At 39.2% G+C, this 24,749-nt stretch overlaps 1 protein-coding gene across 1 annotated transcript in view; it reads right to left on the bottom strand.

Annotated features, from left to right (window-relative positions):
- The window catches only part of LOC136886841 (RING finger and transmembrane domain-containing protein 2), a 137,303-nt gene that overhangs the window by 99,091 nt on the left and 13,463 nt on the right, over positions 1–24,749 (bottom strand). The window contains exon 3 of the mRNA XM_067159684.2: positions 22,824–23,264. Coding sequence (XP_067015785.2) covers positions 22,824–23,264 — 441 coding nt within the window. The remainder of the gene's footprint in view (positions 1–22,823; positions 23,265–24,749) is intronic.

Genomic DNA, 24,749 nt, shown 5'->3' with positions numbered 1-24,749 from the left:
AGACTTGGACTTTGACAGCAAGAAATGAAATAGGGTTAGAAAAATTGAGTGAAAAGATGGAAAAGAACAAATTGAGATGGTTTGGGAGGAACAAGTGTTGGAGGCTAAGATAGAACGAGCCCCAGAACAAGATGGATAGATTGTCAAGAACAGTACAAGAAAAAGAAGACTGGACTGGAATACAATTACTGAAGAAGAGTGTTGGAAGAAGAGGCAACAGTGGAGAAGTGCCATCAACATGATTATGATGGTCTTCTTTTATTGTGCATTTATTTTTGCGACTAATTATAAGTAGAGCCCTGCACGGATATGGATATCCGTGAAGTTAGTGTCTTGGCGAATACAAACTGTATTGCAGTGCGAATAACTTTGCTGATAAGTTATAAATAATGATGTTTATTGATTTTCACCCAGGTATGCTATTGTTTTTGCTTGCGGTTAAGAGACCCTTGACGTTGGTAAGGGAGAATGGTGATATATAAAGAGCCTTGAAATCATGAAGCAGTGAATTTGACCTAAGCGTAACTGGCTCCTGCCCACAATTGATCGAAGGGAGGAACAAAGGTCAATACGTCGTTAGTTGTCGCAAGAGAAAATTCCTAATAAACCTGTGACTGTAGAGGTTCTGGTGCCAGGTGTCAGGCCTATTATATTATGTTAACAGATCTATGGATCCATGGATAACCATTTTGCGGATGCGGATAATCATTCATGGATGCGGATGAAGGAAGTGTGGATTGGAGCGGATGCAAACGTAATTTTTTATATCCGCACAGGGCTCTAATTACAAGTAGCAATAATAATAATAATAATAATAATAATAATAATAATAATAATAATAATAATAATAATAATAATAATAATAATAATAATAATAATGTTATTGTTTTAATGTCCCATTAACTACTTTTGAAGGTTTTCAGGTGCCAGAATTTTGTCCCACAGGAGTTCTTTTACATGCCAGTAAATCTACCGACACGAGTCTCACGTATTTGAGCTCTTTCAAATACCACCGGACTAAGCCACAATCAAATCTGTCAAGTTGGGGTCAGGGGGCCAGCGCTTCAACCACCTGAGCCACTCAGCCCGGCATTATAAGTAGCATTTTCATACATTTTTCTACCCAAGTACCATTTTCCAGCTAAAAAAAAAAAAATGATCTGAGTTTAAAAAAGAAAGGTTCATTTTAGTATCAGAGTTAAGGATGTACATTTAGGAAAATAATCTAAATACTGAAGTACCCCAGCACGGAAAGTAAAATTACTGAAAGATTTTTATTTTTCACTAAGATATTTAAAAAGAAACACAAACTTAATTATAGTTATAATTATAGTTCTGAGTTGTAAGTAGTACAAATTGTTCCCCTTGCATTATGTCAAAACCAATTTCAACTGAAATGTTCTGAATTCATGTTCCATCAAGAAGATTCTAGCACCCACAATTTTAATTCGGTCGTCCACTCACCTACCACAAAATCCAAGCTCAGTATCGATATCAGCAGGAAGAACACAACACTAGGAAGTGTATGGAAAGAAACTTCTTCTTGTTCTGAATCATAGCCGAACATTTCCACATCCACTACAACTTTTCACTACTGCCAGAATAACACACACAATTCTCTCATTCTAAGAGCAGACTGAGCCAAAGAGAGAGAGAGAAGTATTTTATCATGCATAACCTTTGGACCAACCAACCTATCTAATCTAGAATCACGAAAGACACCAGGATGTAAATAGTGCACGTCCATTCTTATGCTGCAATTCTCAGTAACTTCAAATCACCTGGTGGGTAAATGAAATAGGTCAGGGAAAGAGGTGCTTACAAACAGAATGTTATCAGAGAGACAGTAAGTCAATAATGCACTCAGATAGTCTGGATGACTCAAGACAGGTTATGCAAACTCATGATGACAGACTGGACCATCAAAGATAAATCATTATTTATACAATGGGCCTTCACTATCTTTGGTCATTATCGTCATGATCTAATAACTTATAACCACTAGTGGTGTTCATAACCTTTATCTGGCAATAGCTGTCCTGTTACTAGATGAAAGGTCCTGCCGGTATATAGTAGCTCATCTTTTAAGAGTCTAAGCTGTTGTGATCAACAGCCCCTCGTACTTAACAGAAAGTAACACACAAGTGACAAATCAAGCCCCCCAGGGGCTCATGAGCGGTAGCGACGACTGGGAATTAAAAGTGCAGGGGAAAAACAAAATGTACAAACAGTAACCAGGTTTGTGGGATGTAATGGTCTGGGGGATACACTTCAAAACCAAAAAAGAAGAAGAAGAAAAAAAGCTACAAAATGGTAAGTTCTGAGCGAATTTTGACAGAGAGGTAAAGGTTGACAGTTTACCAACTTAAGTGCGGTAATATTAGTTTTTTGTGATTTTGATCCAGTACTATACAATAAAACATTCACCGCCGCGCTGAGTGGCTCAGACGGTTGAGGCGTTGGCCTTCTGACCCCAGCTTGGCAGATTCAATCTTGACTCAGTCCGGTGGTATTTTAAGGTGCTCAAATATGTCAGCCTTGCATCAGTAGATTTACTGGCATGTTAAAGAATTCGTGCGTTTCCGAAAACCGTGTAAGTAGTTAGTGAGACATAAAGTCAATAACATTACTAAAATTTTCACCAAAAAACAACATAACACATTTAGTATAATTAAATAGATGTATGGCATGATTATACAATTAAAATTCATTTAGTATTTAACTACACACTAAGAAACAGACACTAAAGAGACTGCCAGACTGACAAATATGTGCAGCAAGCGGGTGAATCATACCTCAGTGTCCATCACCTTGGCAAAATATAAACCCCTTTTACCCTTCCTCACAGCTCATGCAAAGTCTCCAGTACTTGCTGCAGTGCTATACAAATCAGTTAGTCGCGACGAACGAAATTTTGTGAGTACACAAGAACCTCGTTTATCCGGATTAAGTGGGACCAGAACTGATCCAGATTATAAAAAATCCAGATAATCCAGAAAAATTAAAAAAACAAATACAGTACATGTTATATAATATATTAACATAAGTTGTGCAGTAATACCTTTCTCCATTTGTACAATAAATATAAGAACATTTTTCTTACATTTACGACCCTGTTTTATGCACTAAAATAATGTGCGAGTTTTTCTGTTTTACATTTGTATAGCGTTTGCACGCAGCACGATCACAAAGATGTTTTACTAACATCATTTCTGCTGGTGTGGTTTCGGTCTGGGATTCTAAATAGGCCATCAGTTTGTCCAGCTGCATTGTTGCATCTTCATGAATCATTGTTTCTTCTGATGGAGCACCGGTTTTATTTTTGAACATCATCACTCTCCTCATAAACTGCCGAGGAACAAGAGGCAATTTATTCATCTGTCATTATGCCGTAGCCTGAATTGAAGTCATTTTTCCACCAGTCATTCACGCCGTTCCCATCTACGTCCAAGCATCCGGGAATACGTGCAAATGTGTCGAGAAACTCAGAAGAGTCCACGGTTTCCCATTCTCAATTCCAGGTGAATGCTGGAACGGTACCTTTGATAGACCATGGCCAACTTACTTCCAATTCTTGCCCTTAACTATCCTTGGCGGAAAGACATTCAAGAAGAATCGACCCCGTAATATAAAGAAATACTGTACAAGTAAAAATAATTTTTTTATTGCTAGTTGCTTTACATCACACCGACACAGGTAAGTCTTATGGCGACGATGGGACAGGGAAGGGCTAGGAGCGGGAAGGAAGCGGCCGTGGCCTTAATTAAGGTACAGCCCCAGCATTTGCCTGGTGTGAAAATGGGAAACCACGGAAAACCATTTTCAGGGCTGCCGACAGTAGGGTTCGAACCTACTATCTCCCGAATACTGGATACTGGCCGCACTTAAGCGACTGCAGCTAACGAGCTCGGTAAGTAAAAACAAATGTTTATTATTTTCGATCCAGATAAACAGATAATCCGGATTAATGACTGCCGGATAAACAAGGTTGTTGTGTATTACCGTTAATAATGTTGTTAATAATTAAAGAAAATAAGGAAAGAATTAGCTGATTAGACAACAGGGCTTGTACATTTTTTTAAAAATAATTTGTATAATTCCTTGTCTCAGACAGTTAAAATGGAATAAAAATATAATGTTTTCTCCACAAATTGGGGGAGGGGGCCGACTACCCCCTAGCTCCCGCCCTTATTGCCGCTACTGGTTTATATACACAGTGTTCATTCCAGACTCAGCATTTATCCCCTCACTTTAAATACCTTGCTGCCACTTTTTCCACCTGTTTGTATTAGTAATAATATTCTTGTCATCTTCACATTTATTACTTCCAACTTGTGAATACAATATCCAGAAAACACCCAGCTTTCACTCCGATACACCAAACTAGGGACGTTAAGGCAAGTTTCGTTCAAGCACTCTCTTCTATCTTATAGAATACTGTGAGTTCATGACATTAGCTCTGCTACACCTCTATTCGATTTCATTTATATAATACATTCCAAGTACTTGGAATGATCTGCCTGTTCCAGTTTTATGTTTCTGACTTGACATTCGTTCCTTTCATGTTTCTTCCCTACTGACATCAATTTGGTCTAAGAAACACTCAAAGCACCTCTTTTCAAGTTCTGAGATGTTAATTGCAGGCTTTCAGCAGACTGCCCATTAGGACCAACTCATTGGCATAGACCAAACTGCTTACTATCCAAATTAATCCTTCCCTGAATTTTTGTATCTCTCAGTAAATGATTCCTGTAAACTATGAACATTAAGGTTGAAAGATAAGAAATAGGAAGGGAAACTGCTTGCTTGTAGGTGCTATGGAGGGGACGGTGAGAGGAAAGAGAAAACAGAATGTGAAACATATACGATGGCAGACAATGAGAGGAAGATATGAACTCAGGGAGAGATAAGCAGAGGACAGTGTTATGTGAAGAACTGCCCGTAAGCAGAACACTACACTTACAATTAAAAGTTACAAGGCAAAACAATCAATCTTGTGCAAGCATTCACACCAAGAAGGACTTCAGGGTACAGGATGACTTTTTTCTGTCTAGATTGAGAAGAAGACTGGCTACGTGAGATTTGCAGCAGCAGAAGGCCGGGCTCAGTGTGAGAGGTTATCTCTCACTATTTTAGGTTGTACTACTATCTCCTTTAAATACGCTGCAGAGGTTATCTTGTGTAGCTGTTTATCCTCTTCTGGATTCAGCTTGGAAGTTCAGCAGCACTCAAGAGTACAAGCTATAATTGCACTTCTCTAAATTCTAACATGTGGTGAGGCTTTGACGTTCCTTGCCTCGTGCCGCGCTGGTGACAGCTTCTCTACACTGGAGGGAGGGGGGATATTCTTTGACTCAAGCCACAGCAGTGAGAGCTCTGTGGTATTCCAATGAAAACCTGAGAATGCTGGATGACAGCTGCTTGTCATCTTGTGTGCTAGTTCACGTGAGAAGTTGGGTGGTGGTATTATCAGAGTTGTGTCGGGAGTTATCATGTGGAGACTGGGGATTGTTAATATTTATCATAGTGACAGTGTAAATGATACACCAAATGAATGGATTCACGCAAAATGGGCTAACTATAAATTTGTGAAAATTGAGTTAGATGCTGCCAAATACTATTAATGATATAAAAATAATATTTACTGAAATGGGTTACAATCAGGGTTAAAATAATGTATTAATAAGACCCACCTTTTCAATACAAACTGTACAGATTTTAAATTACATATATGTTTAGGGGCTAGTTTCGACCTAAGAGTAGGTTATCATCAGCCTAAAGCAAATTAAATACATAAGTATCGAAGAAATTAAATAATGTAAAGACACACAACGTCTCAAAACCGTACATACCATGTGAGAAACTGAGATAAGATATGAGAGACGTGCTGCACTATGTTAAAAAATAGCTCTATGACAGAGATACGTAAAAAGTCCAGTGCGCCGTACTACAATCAGGGAATTATCTATAAAGAAATACAAGGCTTCAAATTCTTAGGATATCTAAATCATCTTGACGGAATTACAAAATCGAGCTAACTGATTGTTACTAAAAGTTTACGTTTGATGGCGCCACAGTATCGGCAGAGAAGTAAACTCTACAGAATTTGGTAGTCAATGATACTTGTCGTTGTGGTACAATGTTAATTCAAAATTGAATCAGAAACTAAATTATCATCATTTTAATAACCTCCATAGGACGCCACTTTACAAAATTTACGTTCTTATAAAACTACCAGTATATAATTTGTTACCAATTTTTTAAACAAGGACATTCAAGAAAGTGTATAAATTTACGACTATTTGTATAGCAGACTTTATTAAGGCTTCATTTTAAGAATATCATAACTATTGTCAACCATTTCGCTCACCATTTGAAGCATATTTCCAACATCATCTTCACATTCATATGAAATTTAATTACAATCGGGTACCTGATTAATTATCTTTCTGACTGAGATTAAGGCTGAAGATGCCCTTAATTAAAGGGCAAAACATGTCCCTATAATTTTATTTACAGATTTAATTCTTTATTAAAATCTCTTTTTATGTATTGAATAGGTGGAATAATTAAACTTTAATATTTATTTGACTTAAGTGGTATGTTCCGAGCTGTCAGTGGAGAGATGGCGTGGGAGAACATCAGTAGATGAATAAGTTTGAGTGGTGTCTTTAAAAGTAGGAAAGACCACAATATGAAGTTAAAGTTGGAATTCAAGAGTACAAATTGGAGCAAATATTCGTTTATAGGAAGGGGAGTTAGGGACTGGAATAACTTACCAACGGAAATGTTCAACAATTTTCCAATTTCTTTGCGATCATTTAAGAAGAGGCTAGGAAAACAACAGATCGGGAATCTGCCACCTGGGCGACTGCCCTAAATGCAGATCAGTAATGACTGAACATTTATTTGGCTTTCTTCTTATCTCAAGATCTGTCAACATGGCCCTCTCAATTAGTGTTGAAGCCCACACTCCTGATGAAGCTGGGAATCAGAAAACTACACTGACCAGCAAAATTAATGGATCACTTGAATTTTCAAAGGAAAAAGTATATTTAATTGTGAAACATTTGTTTTATTATTTACATTGATTATTTTCATGAAAAAATTATCTAAGTAATGTTGTCTGTTGTTGCTACCCTTAGTTAGATCATTTTTTCATGAAAAAAAATCAATGTAAATAATAAAACAAATTTTCAAAATTTAACATACTTTTTCCTTGGAAAATTCAAGTGATCCATTAATTTTGCCAGTCAATGTAGATTCCCATAGTAATATTTGTCCTGAATGAGTAAATTTATAATTCCAATATGAACGGTCTATTAACGGAAATTATAACTTTAGAATTATGAATTCACTCTTTCAGGACAAATATTTCAGGTTTCCTCTGGAAATAAAAATCTATATCATCTTATGGCCTAGCAGACAAGAAATTTTTTATAAGAGACCAAGTCTCCTAGTGCATTAGCACTGCCTGAGGCTCCAAGTAGCCTGTGCAGGGGCTTCCCTACAAGAACTAGCCATGCGTCTTCGTAGGAGCACAAACTGACACACTGGGGCGAAACTGGCAACCAAGAATGAGTTAGCTGGAAAATTTATAGTTTCCAATAACAAACCATTTATATTGGAATAAAGAAATGTAGCTCATCAGGGGCCGAGAAGAAATGGGAAAACAAGCACAATCAACACTAGAAGCTGCTGAAATGTGGTTCTGGAGAAGACTGACAGGGACGAGCTGCACAGAAAAAAAGACTAATATCCAAATCTTGAATGAAGTTAATGAGAAACGGACCCTAATTTATTCAATAGAGCAAAGGAAAGCTAAATTTCTTGGACACGTCCTACGACATGACACCTTTCTCCAGAATACCTTCGAAGGAAAGGTCCTAAGGAAGAAGTCGAGAGGAAGACTACGTCTCTCATACCTTAGGAACATAATCACTCAGCTAGGTTTTGCTTCCTATGTCACGATGAAAAGGACTGCTGAAGACTGTGGGATGTAGCTGCAGCGACAAGGCTTAGCCTTTAGATAATGGCTGGATGGACTCATACCTTAAGTCTATCCCTCCCGTTCTTACCACCTACAGTTCCCTAAAAAAACTAACTGAACAAGTCCTGGGTGTCTTAAAATGTGCCCTATCACTCTATCTTTTCTTTTGGTCAAATTTCACCAAATCGTTCTCCTCTCACCAATTCAATAGGGAACGTGCATGATCCGGGGTTTTAATTTAAAATATGCTAATCTGATTCAAAATTTCATGCAGAATTCAAAAATGTGATCAGAATGTACAAATAATAACTCCAAACATGATAAAAAATCTACGAAAATGTCACGTCACGCAAGTACGCGATCTCATTGGTCTGACGTCATCGTACAGGTTGACTGAATTAGCAGACGAAATAACACATAGTGTGCTGTGAGAAGCAGGATACACTTCGCGTATTTCTACTTTATGTTAGTGTCTGGTATGGTTAAATTCGAGTGTCTGGTATGGTTAAATTCGAGGTCTATACATTGGATAATAATTTGAGTGGTATAGGGCCTATTTTAGACTTAAAATGAATCCTGCGCAGACAGTGAGGCAGAAAACTTATAAATGGTGTATAGTTCCGATGTGCAATAGCACATCGCATACCATACCAAACAAATTGTTTATAAATGTTCCAAAGACGCTAAAACTAGGGAGAAATGGATTTTGGCGAGCCGGAGAAATGCTGGTGATATATCGGAAAAGTCTACAGTTGAAATGAAATGTCGTATGGCTTTGAGTGTCGGGATATCCCAGGAAGGGTTCGGCTCCCCAGGTGCAGGTCTTTCTATTAGACACCCGTAGGTGACCTGCGCGTCGTGATGAGGGTGAAATGATGATGAAGACAACACATACACCCATTCCCCGTGCCATTGGAATTAACCAATTAAGGTTAAAATCCCCGACCAGGCCGGGAATCGAACCCGGGACCCTCTGAACCGAAGGCCAGTACGCTGACCGTTCAGCCAACGAGTCGGACAAGTCTACAGTTTATTTTTTTGAAGATTTTAACGTAAGATGAATTTGTTTGAATTTTCAAATCACTTTTCCATGTCAGCTGTTCTAGTGGTAAAACTTTAAATTTTAATGTATGATGCTTTATTTAAATGCTTCAATTACATCTTGGAAAATGAAAGTAATAAACAGTGCATTAAATAATGCTGATTATTAAAGTATTCTCCAAACCTAACCTATGTTTTGGGTGATCCATGTCAAGATAATAAATCAAAGGGGTTATGAACCATTTTGACAGCTCTAATTCTACCAATATATCTTGGCATGGGACAGTTGTGTGTGTCTTTATTGAAGAGCTTAATTGGTAAAGAAATTTAGGCTATATCTAAATACTCTATAATGTAACAAAGAATAGGCGTGTACATCATGAAAGGAAACAACGTGAATTTAACAAATGTATAACTCTACACAAAACCAATGCTTGTCTGTTGGGGTCTTATAAGTTAACAATGCTCAATTATAATAATCATCATAATATTAATGAAATAAATAACATAATTGCACACAGGTGAAAATAGTGATGTAGGTGTTTAAAATATTATCCAACTTAGCCTAAGTTTTAGGTTATACAAAACAAATCAATAAACCGAAGGGTAAAAATACCGCGCGAGTTGGCCGTGCGGTTAGGAGCGCGCAGCTGTGAGCTCGCATCCGGGAGATAGTGGGTTTTGAACCCCACTGCCGGCAGCCCTGAAGATGGTTTTCCGTGGTTTCCCATTTTCACACCAGGCAAATGCTGAGGCAGTACCTAAGGCCACGGCCGCTTTGTTCCCATTCCTAGGCCTTTCCTGTCCCATCGTCGCCATAAGACCTATATGCGACGGTGTGACGTAAAGCAAACAGCAAAAAAAAAAAAAAAGGTCACAGCACCCAAAGACATTCCTGTATTAAGCGACTAAAATGTCACCAGGACACTTTTCTTTCCTGAAATGCTCAGCTTGTTAAAAGCCAAATGTAATTAATGTTATTGGCTTCACGCCCCGCTAACTACTTCTACGATTTTCGGAGACGCCGATGTGCAGGAATTCAGTCCTGCAGGAGTTCTTTTACGTGCCAGTAAATCTACCGACACGAGGCTGACGTATTTGAGTACCTTCAACTACCACCGGACTGAACCAGGATCGAACCTGCCAAGTTTTCCCTCCACAAAGATATTTAATTCTCTTTCATGGACCCTGGAAGTGGGTAGGCCAGTTGTCCCAACCATAAATATATATATTTTTTGGGAATGATAGATTATAGCCCTATAGTACTATGATCTTTCTTTCTTTCTTAATCAGTTTATCCTTCAGGGTTGGTTTTCTCTCGGACTCAGCGAGGGATTTCACCTCTACCACTTCAAGGGCAGTGTCCTGGAACGTGAGACTTTGAGTATGGTGATGAAACTGGTGAGGAGGGCCATTACCTCGCCCAGGCGGCCTCACCTGTTATGCTCAACAGGGGCCTTGTTGGAGGATGGGAGGATCGGAAGGGATAGACAAGGAAGAGGGAAGGAAACGGCCGTGGCCTTAGGTGCCTGGAGGAGAAGTAGGAAAATACGAAAAGCTACTTCGAGGATGGCTGAGGTGGGATTCGAAACCCTTCTACTCAACTGACCTCCCGAGGCTGAGTAGACCCCGTTCCAGCCCTCGTACTATTTGTTTTCAACTTTCATGGCAGAGCCGGGAATCGAAACCGGGCCTCCGGGAGTGGCACACATTAACCACTACACCATAGAAGCGGACTAGTACTATAATGCTACCTATATGTTTATGTTAGTGCTGAAATCCGATTTCTTACTTTACTAATGCTGAAAGCCCGAAAATGTAATGTTATTCTTTAATATGGGAATCAGTCTAGAAGGAAATGTTGAAAGTGATGGTGATATCTATCCAGGTTCGTTGTTATCCTAATACGATGGGTTACAGTACATTGCACGTATATAAAAGACGCCACTTACAAACTTGCTTGTTATCCGCGAATTTCTGCGGCCACAAAAGTCACATTTTTCAAGAATGATGACATCTACACATGGTAGATTGTCTGACTGTGCTGTTTTGAACCTTTCTTCTGTCATTTCGAAGTTATTCGCGATCATGAATAATAAACAATCGGCTTTTAGCAACGGCTGATCCACAACTGCTGGTAGAGCTCCATGCGGTACTGGATCGTGACGTCACAGCGCGCCGCTTACGTCAGAGGCCATTTCACTCGCCTTGCGGAAAGGCACTATTAAATATTTTTTTAATGGTAGAAAACAAGGCAACATACCACAATGTAATACGTTTACGTACTATTTCATTGGTATACTTTTCAAAAAAAATATTTTTGAAAATGATGCATGTTCCCAATTCAGTATCTCTTCATTTGCAATTTGAACTACCCATCTCACCTTCAGCATTCTTCTAACACCCCAGATTTCAAAAGCTTCTATTCTCTTCCTTTCTGAGCTAGTTTCACTTGCATACAATGAAAGTCTTCAAAATCATCTACTTCCTTTATCAATTTCAGAAAGGATATTCCCTGTAATTTATAGCATAAAGGTTGCAGTTACTCTACTGGTTCTTGAAATATGTTTTCATGATAGATATGAGGTTAAGTTAGGTTAGGTGACTGTTTCAATAAGAAAACTGAAATGTTTACCACAGAAGCCACTGGAGTGACATTACTCGAATTTTTCAGAATGGAATTGAACATATACGTTCACGTCTTGGAATTAGAAAAATAACTTACGAGTAAGCTGTAGTATGTAAATCTGCAAAAATCCAAGTTCTGAACAAGCGGATTACTGTTCCGTACCTATTTTCATGTGTGTGGGTTTTTCCCCCAACATAAAAAAAATTCTGATATAACGACATTCCTCTATAGTGAGTAAATATTTCGCAGTTATGAATTCTCGTTATAAAAGACTTCTACAGTATGTTAACACTGAAATACGTCCACTGCACTCTCGATTATTTCATTTAAATTGCATGGCACTTAATAAAATTGTTGCAGAAACTTGGGTCTTCAGTTCTCAAATTCTAGTATTTACATCCAGATTTATTTTTGGACAAATCTACTGATTTGTATATTTCTTCCCGAGGTTAAAAAAAAAGTATTTCGAGTTAATGCCTACATATAATTCTGACTATCAAACTCCCTAGTATTTCTGTTCGCACCTCTATTGTGAAACAGCGCTCTTAGCTGCCATCCTTGGAGGCCTAGGTTTGATTCCCACTACTGTCAGAAATTTAAGATTGGCAGCTCACCTCCACTGGGGGTGTAACAACAAGAACACGAATTTACATTTACTGTCAGACATAAAATTCTATGATGTGCTTGTAAATTAACCTCTCTCCAATTCCTACATTACCCTTTCAACAAGCACGCATTCCTGAAAAACTGGAGCTCAAAGTTTCAGCTTCTCGCAAATGGACCCACTAGTGCACCTGTGTGCTATCCCTCTCCACCTTAGCCAAGTGAAGAAACTAGTGGAACTCTCTCGGCTTCAACTGCTGCACACCGAGCTGAGTGAGCGTGTGAATGTGACTGGCTAGGACAACCAAGTGCAGCAGACAAGTAGGTCTGCCTATTATTATTTATTTAGCGTATGATGCTACAGTTGACAATCAACTATGTACAAGTTACATGTTATAATTCTCATGTTAGGTCCGTAGTGAGGCTGATGATGCCCTTAATATGGGCGAAACATGTCCCTTAACATTTTATAATAATATTTAATTTCTAAAAAGATCTCTTAGTATTGAATTTTGTGAATATATTGTATTGAAAAGGTTGAAACATTTACGTTATTATTATTAATACTTATATATTATTCTCAGTTCAATACGGACCAAAAACATGAAATTCATAACCATCAATTTGTACAAGTTCTTAACCAAAGAAAAAAAAGGACTCTATATACATTATATATATATACACACAAACTCCACATTAGAAAGGTTAATGTGGGGGTCTTTCAGTCTCTTAGAGACGACGAATGTCCAGCTCTTCCAGCCAAGAGAGTGCCTCAGGGGTCACTCGGTGAATGTCCTCGATGGAACTAGCAAAAGCTCGCAGAGGGCAGTCCTTCAGAATGTGCAGGATGGTTTGCACTTCAGCACCACAGTCATAAGCTGGAGAGTCTTTCCAGCCCCACTGATGCAGAGCAGCAGCACTTCTCCCTACTCCGCAGCGTATCCTGTTGAGTGTGTCCAGGTGGAGCAAGGAAGGTTGAACCCAGGAAACTTTGTAGTTGACAATGCCATGAGGGTGTGAGTGAGACCATTCGTGTTTCCATATTTCATCAGGCTTGAAATGTGAATTAACTAATTCCTTTGCCGTCTTCCAGGCAGGTTTCCGTGACTTGAATCTCCTTACGACATTTTCAGTTGTATCCTGATGTATTGGGAGGTAACTGTTCTTCGCTATCTTGGTCCACAGTCTAACAAGGGTGTTTTGCCGTCTGATGTTAGGAGGCTGAATGTTGCTCAGTAATGGTAACCACTGAATAGGAGTAGAGCGCAATGTACCAGATATAATTCTCATTGTGTGGTGCACTTGGACATCAACCAGACTAGTGTGGGAGCTATTGAGCCATACAGAGGAGCAATATTCAGCTGGTGACTATACTATTGCTAGAGCAGTTGTTCGTCTGCCTATAAAACAAACTCAAATTGTTCAGCAATTTGCATATTGTTCTTGTGTTAGCAGACTGTTCTGCAAATCGAGACATGGTAGGATTTTCTTTCAATATCACAAGACAAGCCAAGACATAAGTCTACGCAGTGACCTCCACAGTATGCATAGCCATGCGTCTTGGTAGGTGTCCTATTTACCAACTGATGAGCCCAACTTAGCACACTGGGGTGAAACGATGGCAACCAAGAATGAGTTAGCAGGAAAATTTATAATGTCCAATAACAGATCAACTATATTGGTATTACAGACATAAGCCACACAAACAAAAACATCTCCGTATACGTTAGAAACTTCCACATTTTCGTAACCTTGTCATTGAATGGGACAAAGCTCAGCATTCTCTGCCTCTAGGAATTATCGAGTTATTCAAATCTGTGTGAACCCCAGACTTCAATCAATCATCTATTTTTAGGGCTGTCGAAGAGAGGCAGTTTCCCTATCAATATCGTTTATCTAATCTCTTCTTTTTGGCAGCGGACAAAGTAGAGAGTGTTTTTTTTTTTGTGATACTTGTTTACTATTAAATTGAAACAAGAAATTAAGTGGTTCAACCTATTCAATACAAGTAAATAATAAATATAGTGTTACATTCTTATTTGGTTAAAAGCGGTACCGGTTTCGATCACCAATGTGGGTCATCATCAGCCGATTAAAAATACAAAAACAATGCATAGGAAAACAAAAAATTAAAGGATAAGTCTTTTAACCAAATAAGAATGTAACACTAAATTTTTTATTTACTTGTATTGAATAGGTTGAACCACTTAATTTCTTGTTTCAATTTAATTGTGATACAGTTCAAGACGGAACATTATGAAATTCTTATCTTTAAATACCTGTTTACTGTCGCACCAACACATCAAAAGTTTGTGGCAAAAGAAGGGCTAGGATCGGAAAGGGAGTGGTCATGGCCTTAATTAAGGTACAGCCCAAGAATTTGCCTGGTGTAAAATAGGAGCTATGGAAAAGTACCTTCAGGGCTACTTAATGTGGGTTTCGAAACCGCCATCCCCCAAAACCTTCATCAATGGAATCAGTGTGTTCTTAAAGTAAATGGAAAAATAACAGGTAAATCAGTAATCCATCTTCAAACTCATTGGTGATACTGTAATGTCATTTATGATTAACACACACAATACCAAATTTTCAGCTATACAGTAAATGGATGTAGGAATTTTGAAATTCATGGTCTACTTTTTGGATCTTCAGGAACAGTTTTGCCTACTGCTCTGCAGTTCTCAGAGACATTTTGCTTGAATAAAAATTATCTGCTTTCAATTAGTCCAAATATATCAACAAACTCTATTAATTCAATGGCATACTTTGCCGCCAGTCAGGCGGCCGCGCGTGCAGTGACCATTTATATATATACGCCTGGCAGGCAGTCTACTATATTCAGCAAACTCATTTTTGAGGTTTTTCTTGGGCTATAAAATAGTTGACTGATAGTTCACAGAATTTATGGAGTTTATTTTCATTTGAAAGTTGCTAAATTGTTCAACATCAGAATCTGAAACTCCAGAAAGTGAAGAGAATGATTTTTGTTTCAAAATATGAAAAGAACGAAAATGCACATAAATTAAAGAATTCAAATTATGTTTAGCAGCACAAAAAATTAGTTCCTTGCATTTAATACTTTATTAGAATTAATATTAATTATTATCAATATGTAATTCATCTTCCATGTAGATAACAACCTTGTGGATAACAAAACAAACAGATTTGTTTCCGAAAAAAGTGTGCCTGCGAGCAACTTGTACAATACGCTGCGACTGTAATTAATGTAGTAATATTCAAATAAAGTGAAATGGACTTCAAGCAACAAGGTTATTTCTAGTTGTAGATGTGGTTTTTAGATGTTAAAACAACCACAAAAATAAAATTTTCCTAGCAAAAACACTCCTTTCTTTTCAGTCATTTATGATTAACACACACAATACCAAATTTTCAGCTATAAATGGATGTAGGAATTTTGAAATTCCTGGTCTACTTTTTAGATCTTCACGAACAGTTTTCCCTACTCCTCTGCAATTCTCAGAGAGATTTTGCTTGAATAAAAATTATCTTCATAGGTAATACCTCTCTAAAGAACCGGAGAAACAAGGAAATGCCATTTGGTCCTTGTTTCAATGACGGTGAAATCCTGACATTCACCTCCACACGGTAGAGAGGGGGCAACGACTGCATATAAAAATATTATTTTATATGCAGGCGGCTAACGAATGAAGGGACCGATTATCTCCCGGTATAAGGAGATCCCCTATACCAAGTGCCAAGAGTCTCTCTGAGAGTGGATGAGCGGGTATGGGTAAGGGCACTCTATTGTCCTGGGGACAAGAAATTGTTCCCAAAGGCAGAGGAACCAGTTTGGTCAATGGCATTAGGATGCAGAAGGCAACGGGAAACCACTGCATTAAAGATCCTGAGAGATATTCCAATAAATCCACAAGGCATGGCTGCAAAGTCAAGATCGGAGCTGGCCGTGTGGATCGTCTACCTCCGTTTGGAGACGATGTCTTAAGAAGAAGGTAGGTAATAAATTTCATATTAATCCGTATTGAAGAGCAATATAACGTAAAACAAAAGCTAAAGGTTTCCACCTATTCAATACTGTTTGTTGTAACCTTAAAAAAGTTACATATACTTGTTGAAACTAGTTTTGGTCTTACCAGAGACCATAGGTGACCATTCATACACAGACGCCTGGTAGGCGGTGTACTGAGAGGTACGCTTTCTGCAACTAGTTCAAGCTTTCTGTCCATAGATGGCATGACATGCAGTATACCGTCTGTAAATTGAGAATCTGCTCTCTCTCTTGAAGTGTGAATGAACATCATAGATTGCATCAAACAGCAGGCAATCGCTCTCCAAGGAGGGTGATTACCCGCTTGATAATCAACAGAAATGGCCGGCCCTAGTAAACACTATATTATAGGGAATAAAATCAAACGTATATTATGGGATAGTCAGAGTGAATTGGGCAGTGATGTAGTGTTAGAAAATTAAACAATTTTATTTACTAGCAGTAAAAATTATAGCAGCATAACAAAAAATGTCACGTGAGAGCGACAACGCGTTTAAAAGTGACAATGATAGTGAAGTTCATCCTGCCTACAAAAAGACAAAGGAAGATGGCTGGGAATGGAATAAAACAGGTGATAAACCATCTAAATATGATTTTATATGAAATTCTGAAATAAAACCCATCATGAACAGGACCCTCCCTCCAGATCCCTCCCCTCTACACATTTGTGATTCACAACTCTTACTGGGATGAGATAGCTACGGAAAGAAATAGTTTCACTGATCAGTTATTTACAGAAAAAGTTCCAACTCACTTTGTATGAGTTCACTGGGAACATTTCACAAGGCTTATAATCCTAAACCATGCCATGACTGTGTTGAAAGCAAGATAAGCAAGATAAGCAAGAAAAGTGTAATGAGATACGACTCTGAAAGTATTTGGTACCTTTACATTTCCCGGAGTGTTTTAGGGTGTTTCACACCATTGAAACTTACAAAAATTGTTCTTCTGGGTGCTGCACTTCATCACATCAAAAAAACCACCATAGCGTCTGTACACCAGAGGAGCGGCTACAAAGGGCGTCTGACTCCACGTTAGGGGCGGCCAAATCTGAACCTGGTAGAAGGTAATAAAATGCCTTTGGGAGTGGCAAAACCATCGTACAAACAGCCTAAAAAATGAGTGCGAGTGAATCGAGGCCTCAGAAAATGCTAAGGCGTCACCCTGAGGTGACGTGCAGTTCCCGGTGCTCTGGAGGAACTGTGAGAAGTGGGCTACCAGACATCACAAGAATCGGTATCATCAATGTCATGACTCTGAATGGCAAGATAGAAGAACTGATAAGAGTATATGGAGAAAACATAGCAATGATGGGAATGAGTGAGACAAAATGGAAGGGGAAAGATCAAAAAGAATTGAAGACAGACTATAGATTATATTGGAGTGGAGGAAAGATGACAACAAATGGTGTTGGTGTTATATTGAGAGAAGACCTAGCACAATATGTGGACAAAATTGACCAGATCGGTGACAGGATAATTAAAGTTAGACTTGGACTTGAGAGTGGAATCAAGGATTTTATACAGGTTTGATGATGATGCTTGTTGTTTAAAGGGGCCTAACATCGAGGTCATTGGCCCCTAATCGTACAAAATGAAATAACAAAAAGTTCAAATTCATCCACTGACCAAAAAAATAAAAAATGTCATGAAGAATGAATGGATGGACATGAACCCAACAAAAAAAAACAAAAAAAAAAAACAGTGGATCAATCAGACTCAAACAAAAAAGATTGTAAATAATAGTATTACTGACTAAGGGACCACTTATAAAGCACAATGATGCTTGATGTCTAAAGGGATGCAAATCCATGTCTAAGGCCCCACAGAATGGTACATGTCGCGAGTAAAGTAGAACCACGGTAGTTGTCATGTTGGGGTACTAATCAAAAGTAGCAAAGACTCACGGTGTTCCACACAAGATGGTACTACTCACAAGTATTGTACTTCGTACAGGGAACGCAGACCTATGGTGTTTCTCACACAATGGCGCCACTCACAGCCAACGCAAACCGATGAGGATCCTCACCTAGGTGTACTAATCACGGGCGCCGATATTCCCGTGGTGTTCCTCACAGAGTGGACACCAATCACAGGCAACGCAGACCGACGGTGTCGCTCATATAGCGGTACAACTCACAGGCTACGCCTAGACCCGCGGTGTTGCTCACATGGGTACGACGCACGGGTACTGGAAACCCCCAGGCCAGCCTCTTTACTGCTACTAATCACAAACCTATTTCATACCTAATTTAGTGGTACTACTCGCAAGTACAGTAACCCATGGTGTTCCCCGCATGATGGTACGAATCAAAAGTACTGTAGTTCCATGGATCTAATTCAATCATCCCTTGGTCGCCCCTTTTAGTCGCCTCTTACGACAGGCAGGGGATACCATAGGTGAATTCTTCGTCTGCCTCCCCCACCCATAGGGGGTGTGTGTTTGGTCCGCGAGAGGTATTTTATTTCCCTCAAGTCCGCCGGCAAGCCAGTTAGGACCCCCCTATCCGCCACCTGGGACGCGCCACGTGGGAGTATCACCTCTCCACCCTGCTACGCCTGCGTAGCAGGTTCGTGGTTATACAGGTTTATGCACCCCAATCGGGGAATGCAGATGAATGTTTAGAAGAGTTTCTAGAAGAACTGGAAAGTTGTATTGAAGGGAAAGAGGTTATAATAATGGGAGACATGAATGCACATGTTAGAACAGACAGGGAAAAGAAGAGACAATTGGTTCCTATAGTTATGGAAACCAAGATGAAGAAGGAGATTTGGTAATAGATTTTTGTAGAAGGAATGGATTAATTGTTGGCAATACGTGGTTTAGAAAAAAGAACTCTAAAAGATAACTAGATATTGTTGGGGAGATAGAAAGACAAAGACAATGATTGATCTTATTCTGGTGGAGAAGGAGAAACGTAGACAACTGGAAGATGTGACAGCAATGCCAAGAGCAGATTTCGAAGGAACCATAAAGTGGTGGTAGTCAAATTAAGACTTGGTAAAATAACAAAATAGAAAAAAGGGAAAGAAAAATAAAGGGATGAAGTTAAAAGAGAAAGAAACAGGGGAAAAGTTTCAAGAGGATCTGAAGAAAGAAATTCCCAAAGATGACGTGAACAGTGAAGAGGAATGGACATGTTTCAGAAATGGTTTTGTATAGTGTGCAGTAATACCTGTGGAAGACTATCAGGGAGGAAAAACGAAAAGGACACTCCTTGGTGAAATAGCAGGGTAAAGGAAGCAGTTAAAGAGAAACAAATGGTTTGGAGGAATTGGATAGGCAGCAATAGTACAGAGAATTGGCAGAAATATAAAGAAGCCAAAAAGGTATGTAAGAAAATAGTACAAGAAGAGAAATGGAAGAGCTGGGAAAGTTTCACAGAAACTTTACAGGAGGATATAAAGGGAAGTAAAAAGGTTTTGTATGGGTTGGTGAAGAATAGTTTATGAAATAGGGAAGATACAAAATTTGTAAAAACTGAAACAGGGCAGATACTGAAGCAAAGAGATGACATACAAAAAAGATGGAAAAAATACTTCTCAGAATTGCTAAATACTGAATACAGTGAACTGGTACATGAGAAGGAGCAAGAAGAAACAATGGGGAAAGAAGAACAAGAAAGGAAGATATTGATGTTAGAAATAGCGGAAGCCATACAAAAGATGAAGAGCAGTAAAGCAGCAGGAGTGGATGAGGTAACTACGGACATGAAAAAAGCAGCAGGACCAATACAGCTACAGTGGCTGTATAGATTATTGAGAATAATCTGGAGTCAGAAAGAGATCCCAGAGGAGTGGGGAAAGGGTTTAATTATCCCGATATTTAAAAAAGGTGATAAAAAGGAATGTAATAACTACAGAGGGATCACCCTTATTGCCCATGTAGCTAAGATATTGAGAGAGTATTGGAAGGAAGATTGGGGAGGAAGCTAGAAGTAGAAATGGAAGCAGAAGAAGAAGAAGAAGAGTATGGTTTTAGGAAAGACATATCAATGTTTGACCTGATCTTTACATGAAGACATATGATGGAGAAAAGATGGGAGTTTGAAACAGACATAGTGATGACATTTATTGACATTGATAAAGCTTATGACAGTATGCCCAGACAGTTGGTATGGTACACATTAAGGCAAAAACAAGTTAACCAAGTGGAAGTGCAAAATAAAAGCTATGTACAAAAATTGTGTTAGTAGTGTGAGGACAAGTATAGGAAAAACAAAATGGTTTAAAGTTGAGGCTGGTCTCCGACAGGAAGTGTACTATCTCCCATACTATTCATCATAGTCATGGATGAAATTTTTAAGAACATTAAACAGAGATTGGGAAGACAGGCAACAAAAGTCATGTTGTTTGCAGATGATATAGTGATACGGGGTGAGGATGAAACGGAAGTGCAAACACAAGTAGATGTATGGAATCAAGAGAGAGAAAAATTTGGGATGAAAGTAAGCACAGAGAAAAGTAAAACAATAGTGAAGACAAGGGGAAGGAAGGAAGGAAGGAGGGAAGGAAGGAAGGAAGGAAGGAAGGAAGGAAGGAAGGAAGGAAGGAAGAGGAAAGATAAATCTGAATGGTAAAATTCTGGAAGTGGTTAAAAGTTTCAAGTACTTGGGAAGTGTGATCACAGAAGATGGAAAGATAACCGAGGAAATTGGGAAAAGAATACAACAAGCAAAAGCTTCTACCAGAGTGTAAGGGGTATTTTGTGGAACCAAGATGTCCCAAAGAAATGTAAGAAAGTAATATATTCAACTTATTATGAACCGATACTAACCTATGCAGCTGGATCGTGGACTACAAAAAAACGAGAGGAGAGTAGAATACAGGCAGCGGAAATGAAATTCCTAAGAGGTATCGAGGGCAAGACCAGAAAGGATAGAATTAGAAATTAAGTGATAAGGAAAAGGACAGGAATCTTGAAACTTCAAGACAGGATAGAAACAACAAAGTAGTATGGGCATATGATGAGAATGGGAGAAGAGAGAGTGCCAAAAAAAGCATTTTCAGAAAAGTTAACAGGGAAGAGACCACGAAGAAGACCCCAAAAGAGGTGGACAGATTCAATGTGAGACTGCATAGAGAAGAGGGAGGAAAACCAGAAGATGTACTTAAAAAAGGAGAAGAGTGGTGAAGCGACAGGCAGCGATGGAGGTCCTTGATTCACAACCCAACCTGGGAAGCTGGAAACAGGAAATGAAGATAATGATGATGTTGCAGATTACATGTATAAATCTTAGCAGCGTAAAACTGTACCTTATGCATGGGGTATACATGCGCATGCTCAGCACATTAAAATTAGTACGTTAATGGGTTAAAGTAGACATGATAATAAGCTCTTGAGCTTTTGCTGCGATAGAAAACAAGGTGAAATTCTTTACTTTTCGGAGAGAACTTTGCTCCGTGTCTTCAGGAGAAAGTCTCGTCTGATGACGAGCAAGACTTCTCTAATAATGAAGGTTAATTAGAGCCAAGATGGTGTTGTTGCCTCCCATTCGGAAGGCTAGTGTACAGTGAGCCATCTACTGACGAACGAGAGTACCACTTACTAGAGACCAACGGTAAAGCATTCCTAAATTCAAAATTTCATTATTATGGAGGACTTGTTCATGAACAGACAGGATTTCCTTTTGAATAATAATAATAATAATAATAATAATAATAATAATAATAATAATAATAATAATAATAATAATAATAATAATAATAATTCTCACACTTTTTGGAAAAGACGATTGAAATTTTATGGACACATTATCAGAATGAACACTAACAGGCTAACTAAAAGAATTCTCAACCTGGCCCTTTCATCTAAAACCAAGAACAGCTGGCTTCGTGAAATTGAAACAGATCTCTATGATATCAACATCTCAGAAGACATTGTACAGGACAGATGTAAATTCAGAAACAAAATCGGCAATCACCACTTTGAAGACAAACCCAACACCAGAGCTACTATAACTTAGATGAAGAAGGAAGAAGCTCAGCGAGAGGATGAAGAGATTTTGGGAGGAAAAGAAGGCAAACACATCAGCTAAGCAAGTACAACCGTGCTCCTGAGTAGGGCATAACGATGTTTAAAAAAAAGTTTTTACGTGCCACTAATTACTTTTGACGGTTTTTTTGAGACGCCGAGGTACCAGAATTTTGCCCCGCAGTTCTTTGACGTTCCAGTAAATCTAGCGACACGGCAATGACATATTTGAGCAGCTTCAAATACCGCCGGACTGAACCAGGATGAAACCTACCAATTTGAGTTCAGAAAGCCAGCGGCTTAACCGTCTGAGCCACTCAATCCGGTACAACAACCAGAAACTCACTCATAAAATCTGTGGCGTAACTGATTAGTGGATTCAATCATAACTTGAAAAACTCGCCCTTGCAACAAATTTTTAGATGCCGTGATTAACAAGTTGCCAGTGAGCGTTGCCATCCATTTCAGTGAGTTTTATATTGGCTACTAAATAGTTGATCAATCAAGCAATTATTCAATCGTTGCTAGGCCTAATCAAAAGAATTTCTGACAACACTTACCTTCCTCCACATTATTATTATTATTATTGTTGTTGTTGTGCTGGTGGTTTTGATCAGTGCCAGAAGCCTCCCGGACGTTGTTCAGGAAGTTTTCAGTTGAAGAATTATTTGTAGTGCCGGTACTGTGATGATGTCCATGTAAATGGTTGTTGGTACTGTTACTGCTTGAACCTTGCTGCGCTCCATCACTTTCCAGCGTAATCACAAAACTGTCTGATGCCGTAGGTGCTGTGGTTGTAGGCATGTTGGAAGGAGGCGTTTGTCTGACCCACGACGGGAGAGTAAGCCCACCCGCATTCTCGTCCGCTCTTACCAGTTCCACGAAAGGACGTAACTCCTCTATTACGCTGACAAGGTTATTGTGCAGCATCCGGGAACCTTCAGCGGTATGACGCCCGATGTTCACTCCTCCTGAAGGACCAGTATTTGTAGGATTAGGAGCTGAAATAAGGAAACATTGTTTTTATAATTTGCTTTTCATCGCACCAACACATACAGATTTTTTTTTTTTTAAAGCCATTTATTTTCAAATGGTTCATGTTTGTGGGTTACTCTAGTCACGTCCTAGTTCGTGAACCATGGGCAACGGCTGAGTGGCCTAGTAAGTGGTCCTGAGAGTCGGGATACCAGTTGCTATGGAATGGGAGTGGGCATCTCGGACATATTCTGAGTCGTGGTCCTCCTTGTGCTCAGGCGGCTAGGACTATACAATCCACCGGTGGTCCATAACCCGTTAGAGGAGAGATCCTCACTTGGACTATGTGCAAGTAGGGCAGCATCCTGCTTCATGAATCGACCGAGCTCAGAACATTTTAAGCAAGCCTCGGACCTATGGGAGTAACGGAGTCCCACTCCCATTTGACAGGCGAGGGACTCCTTGGAAACAACTTGGCGAACGAAATGGAATTCGATGGGGAGCTATCAATATTAATGGGGCTTATGGAAGAAAGAAAGTAGAACTGGCTGAGTCAGCAAAGAGGATGCATCTGGATGTGCTAGGAGTAAGTGATATTCGGGTAAGGGGAGATAACGAGGAAGAGATAGGAGATTATAAAGTGTACTTGACGGGTGTTAGAAAGGGAAGGGCAGAGTCTGGGGTAGGGCTCTTTATCAGGAATACCATTGCACGGAACATAGTTTCTGTTAGGCACGTAAATGAGAGAATGATGTGAGTAGATTTGTCAGTTGGAGGAATTAGGACTAGAATTGTGTCCGTGTATTCACCATGTGAGGGTGCAGATGAGGATGAAGTTGACAAGTTTTATGAAGCATTGAGTGACATCGTAGTCAGGGTAAACAGCAAGGATAGAATAGTGCTAATGGGCGATTTCAATGCGAGAGTTGGGAATAGAACTGAAGGATACGAAAGGGTGATTGGTAAATGTGGGGAAGACATGGAAGCTAATGGGAATGGGAAGCGTTTGCTGGACTTCTGTGCTAGTATGGGTTTAGCTGTTACAAATACATTCTTCAAGCATAAGGCTATTCACCGCTACACATGGGAGGCTAGGGGTACCAGATCCATAATAGACTATATCTTAACAGACTTCGAATTCAGGAAATCTGTTAGGAATGTACGAGTTTTCCGGGGATTTTTCGATGATACAGACCACTATCTGATCTGTAGTGAACTAAGTATCTCTAGGCCTAAGGTAGAGAAAGTGAAATCTGTCTGCAAACGAATAAGGGTAGAAAATCTCCAGGACGAGGAAATTAGACGGAAGTACATGGATATGATTAGTGAGAAGTTTCGAACAGTAGACATTAAGCAGGTTCAGGATATAGAAAGTGAATGGGTGGCATATAGGGATGCTGTAGTAGAAACAGCCAGGGAATGCCTTGGAACAACTGTGTGTAAAGACGGGAAAAGGCAAACAGCTTGGTGGAATGATGAAGTGAGAGCAGCTTGTAAACGTAAAAAGAAGG

The sequence above is a fragment of the Anabrus simplex genome, chromosome X, assembly GCF_040414725.1.
Source record: "Anabrus simplex isolate iqAnaSimp1 chromosome X, ASM4041472v1, whole genome shotgun sequence".
NCBI classification, from domain to species: domain Eukaryota; kingdom Metazoa; phylum Arthropoda; class Insecta; order Orthoptera; family Tettigoniidae; genus Anabrus; species Anabrus simplex.
Note: the sequence above shows the minus strand (reverse complement) of the source record. Positions and strands in the feature narration are given on the sequence as shown.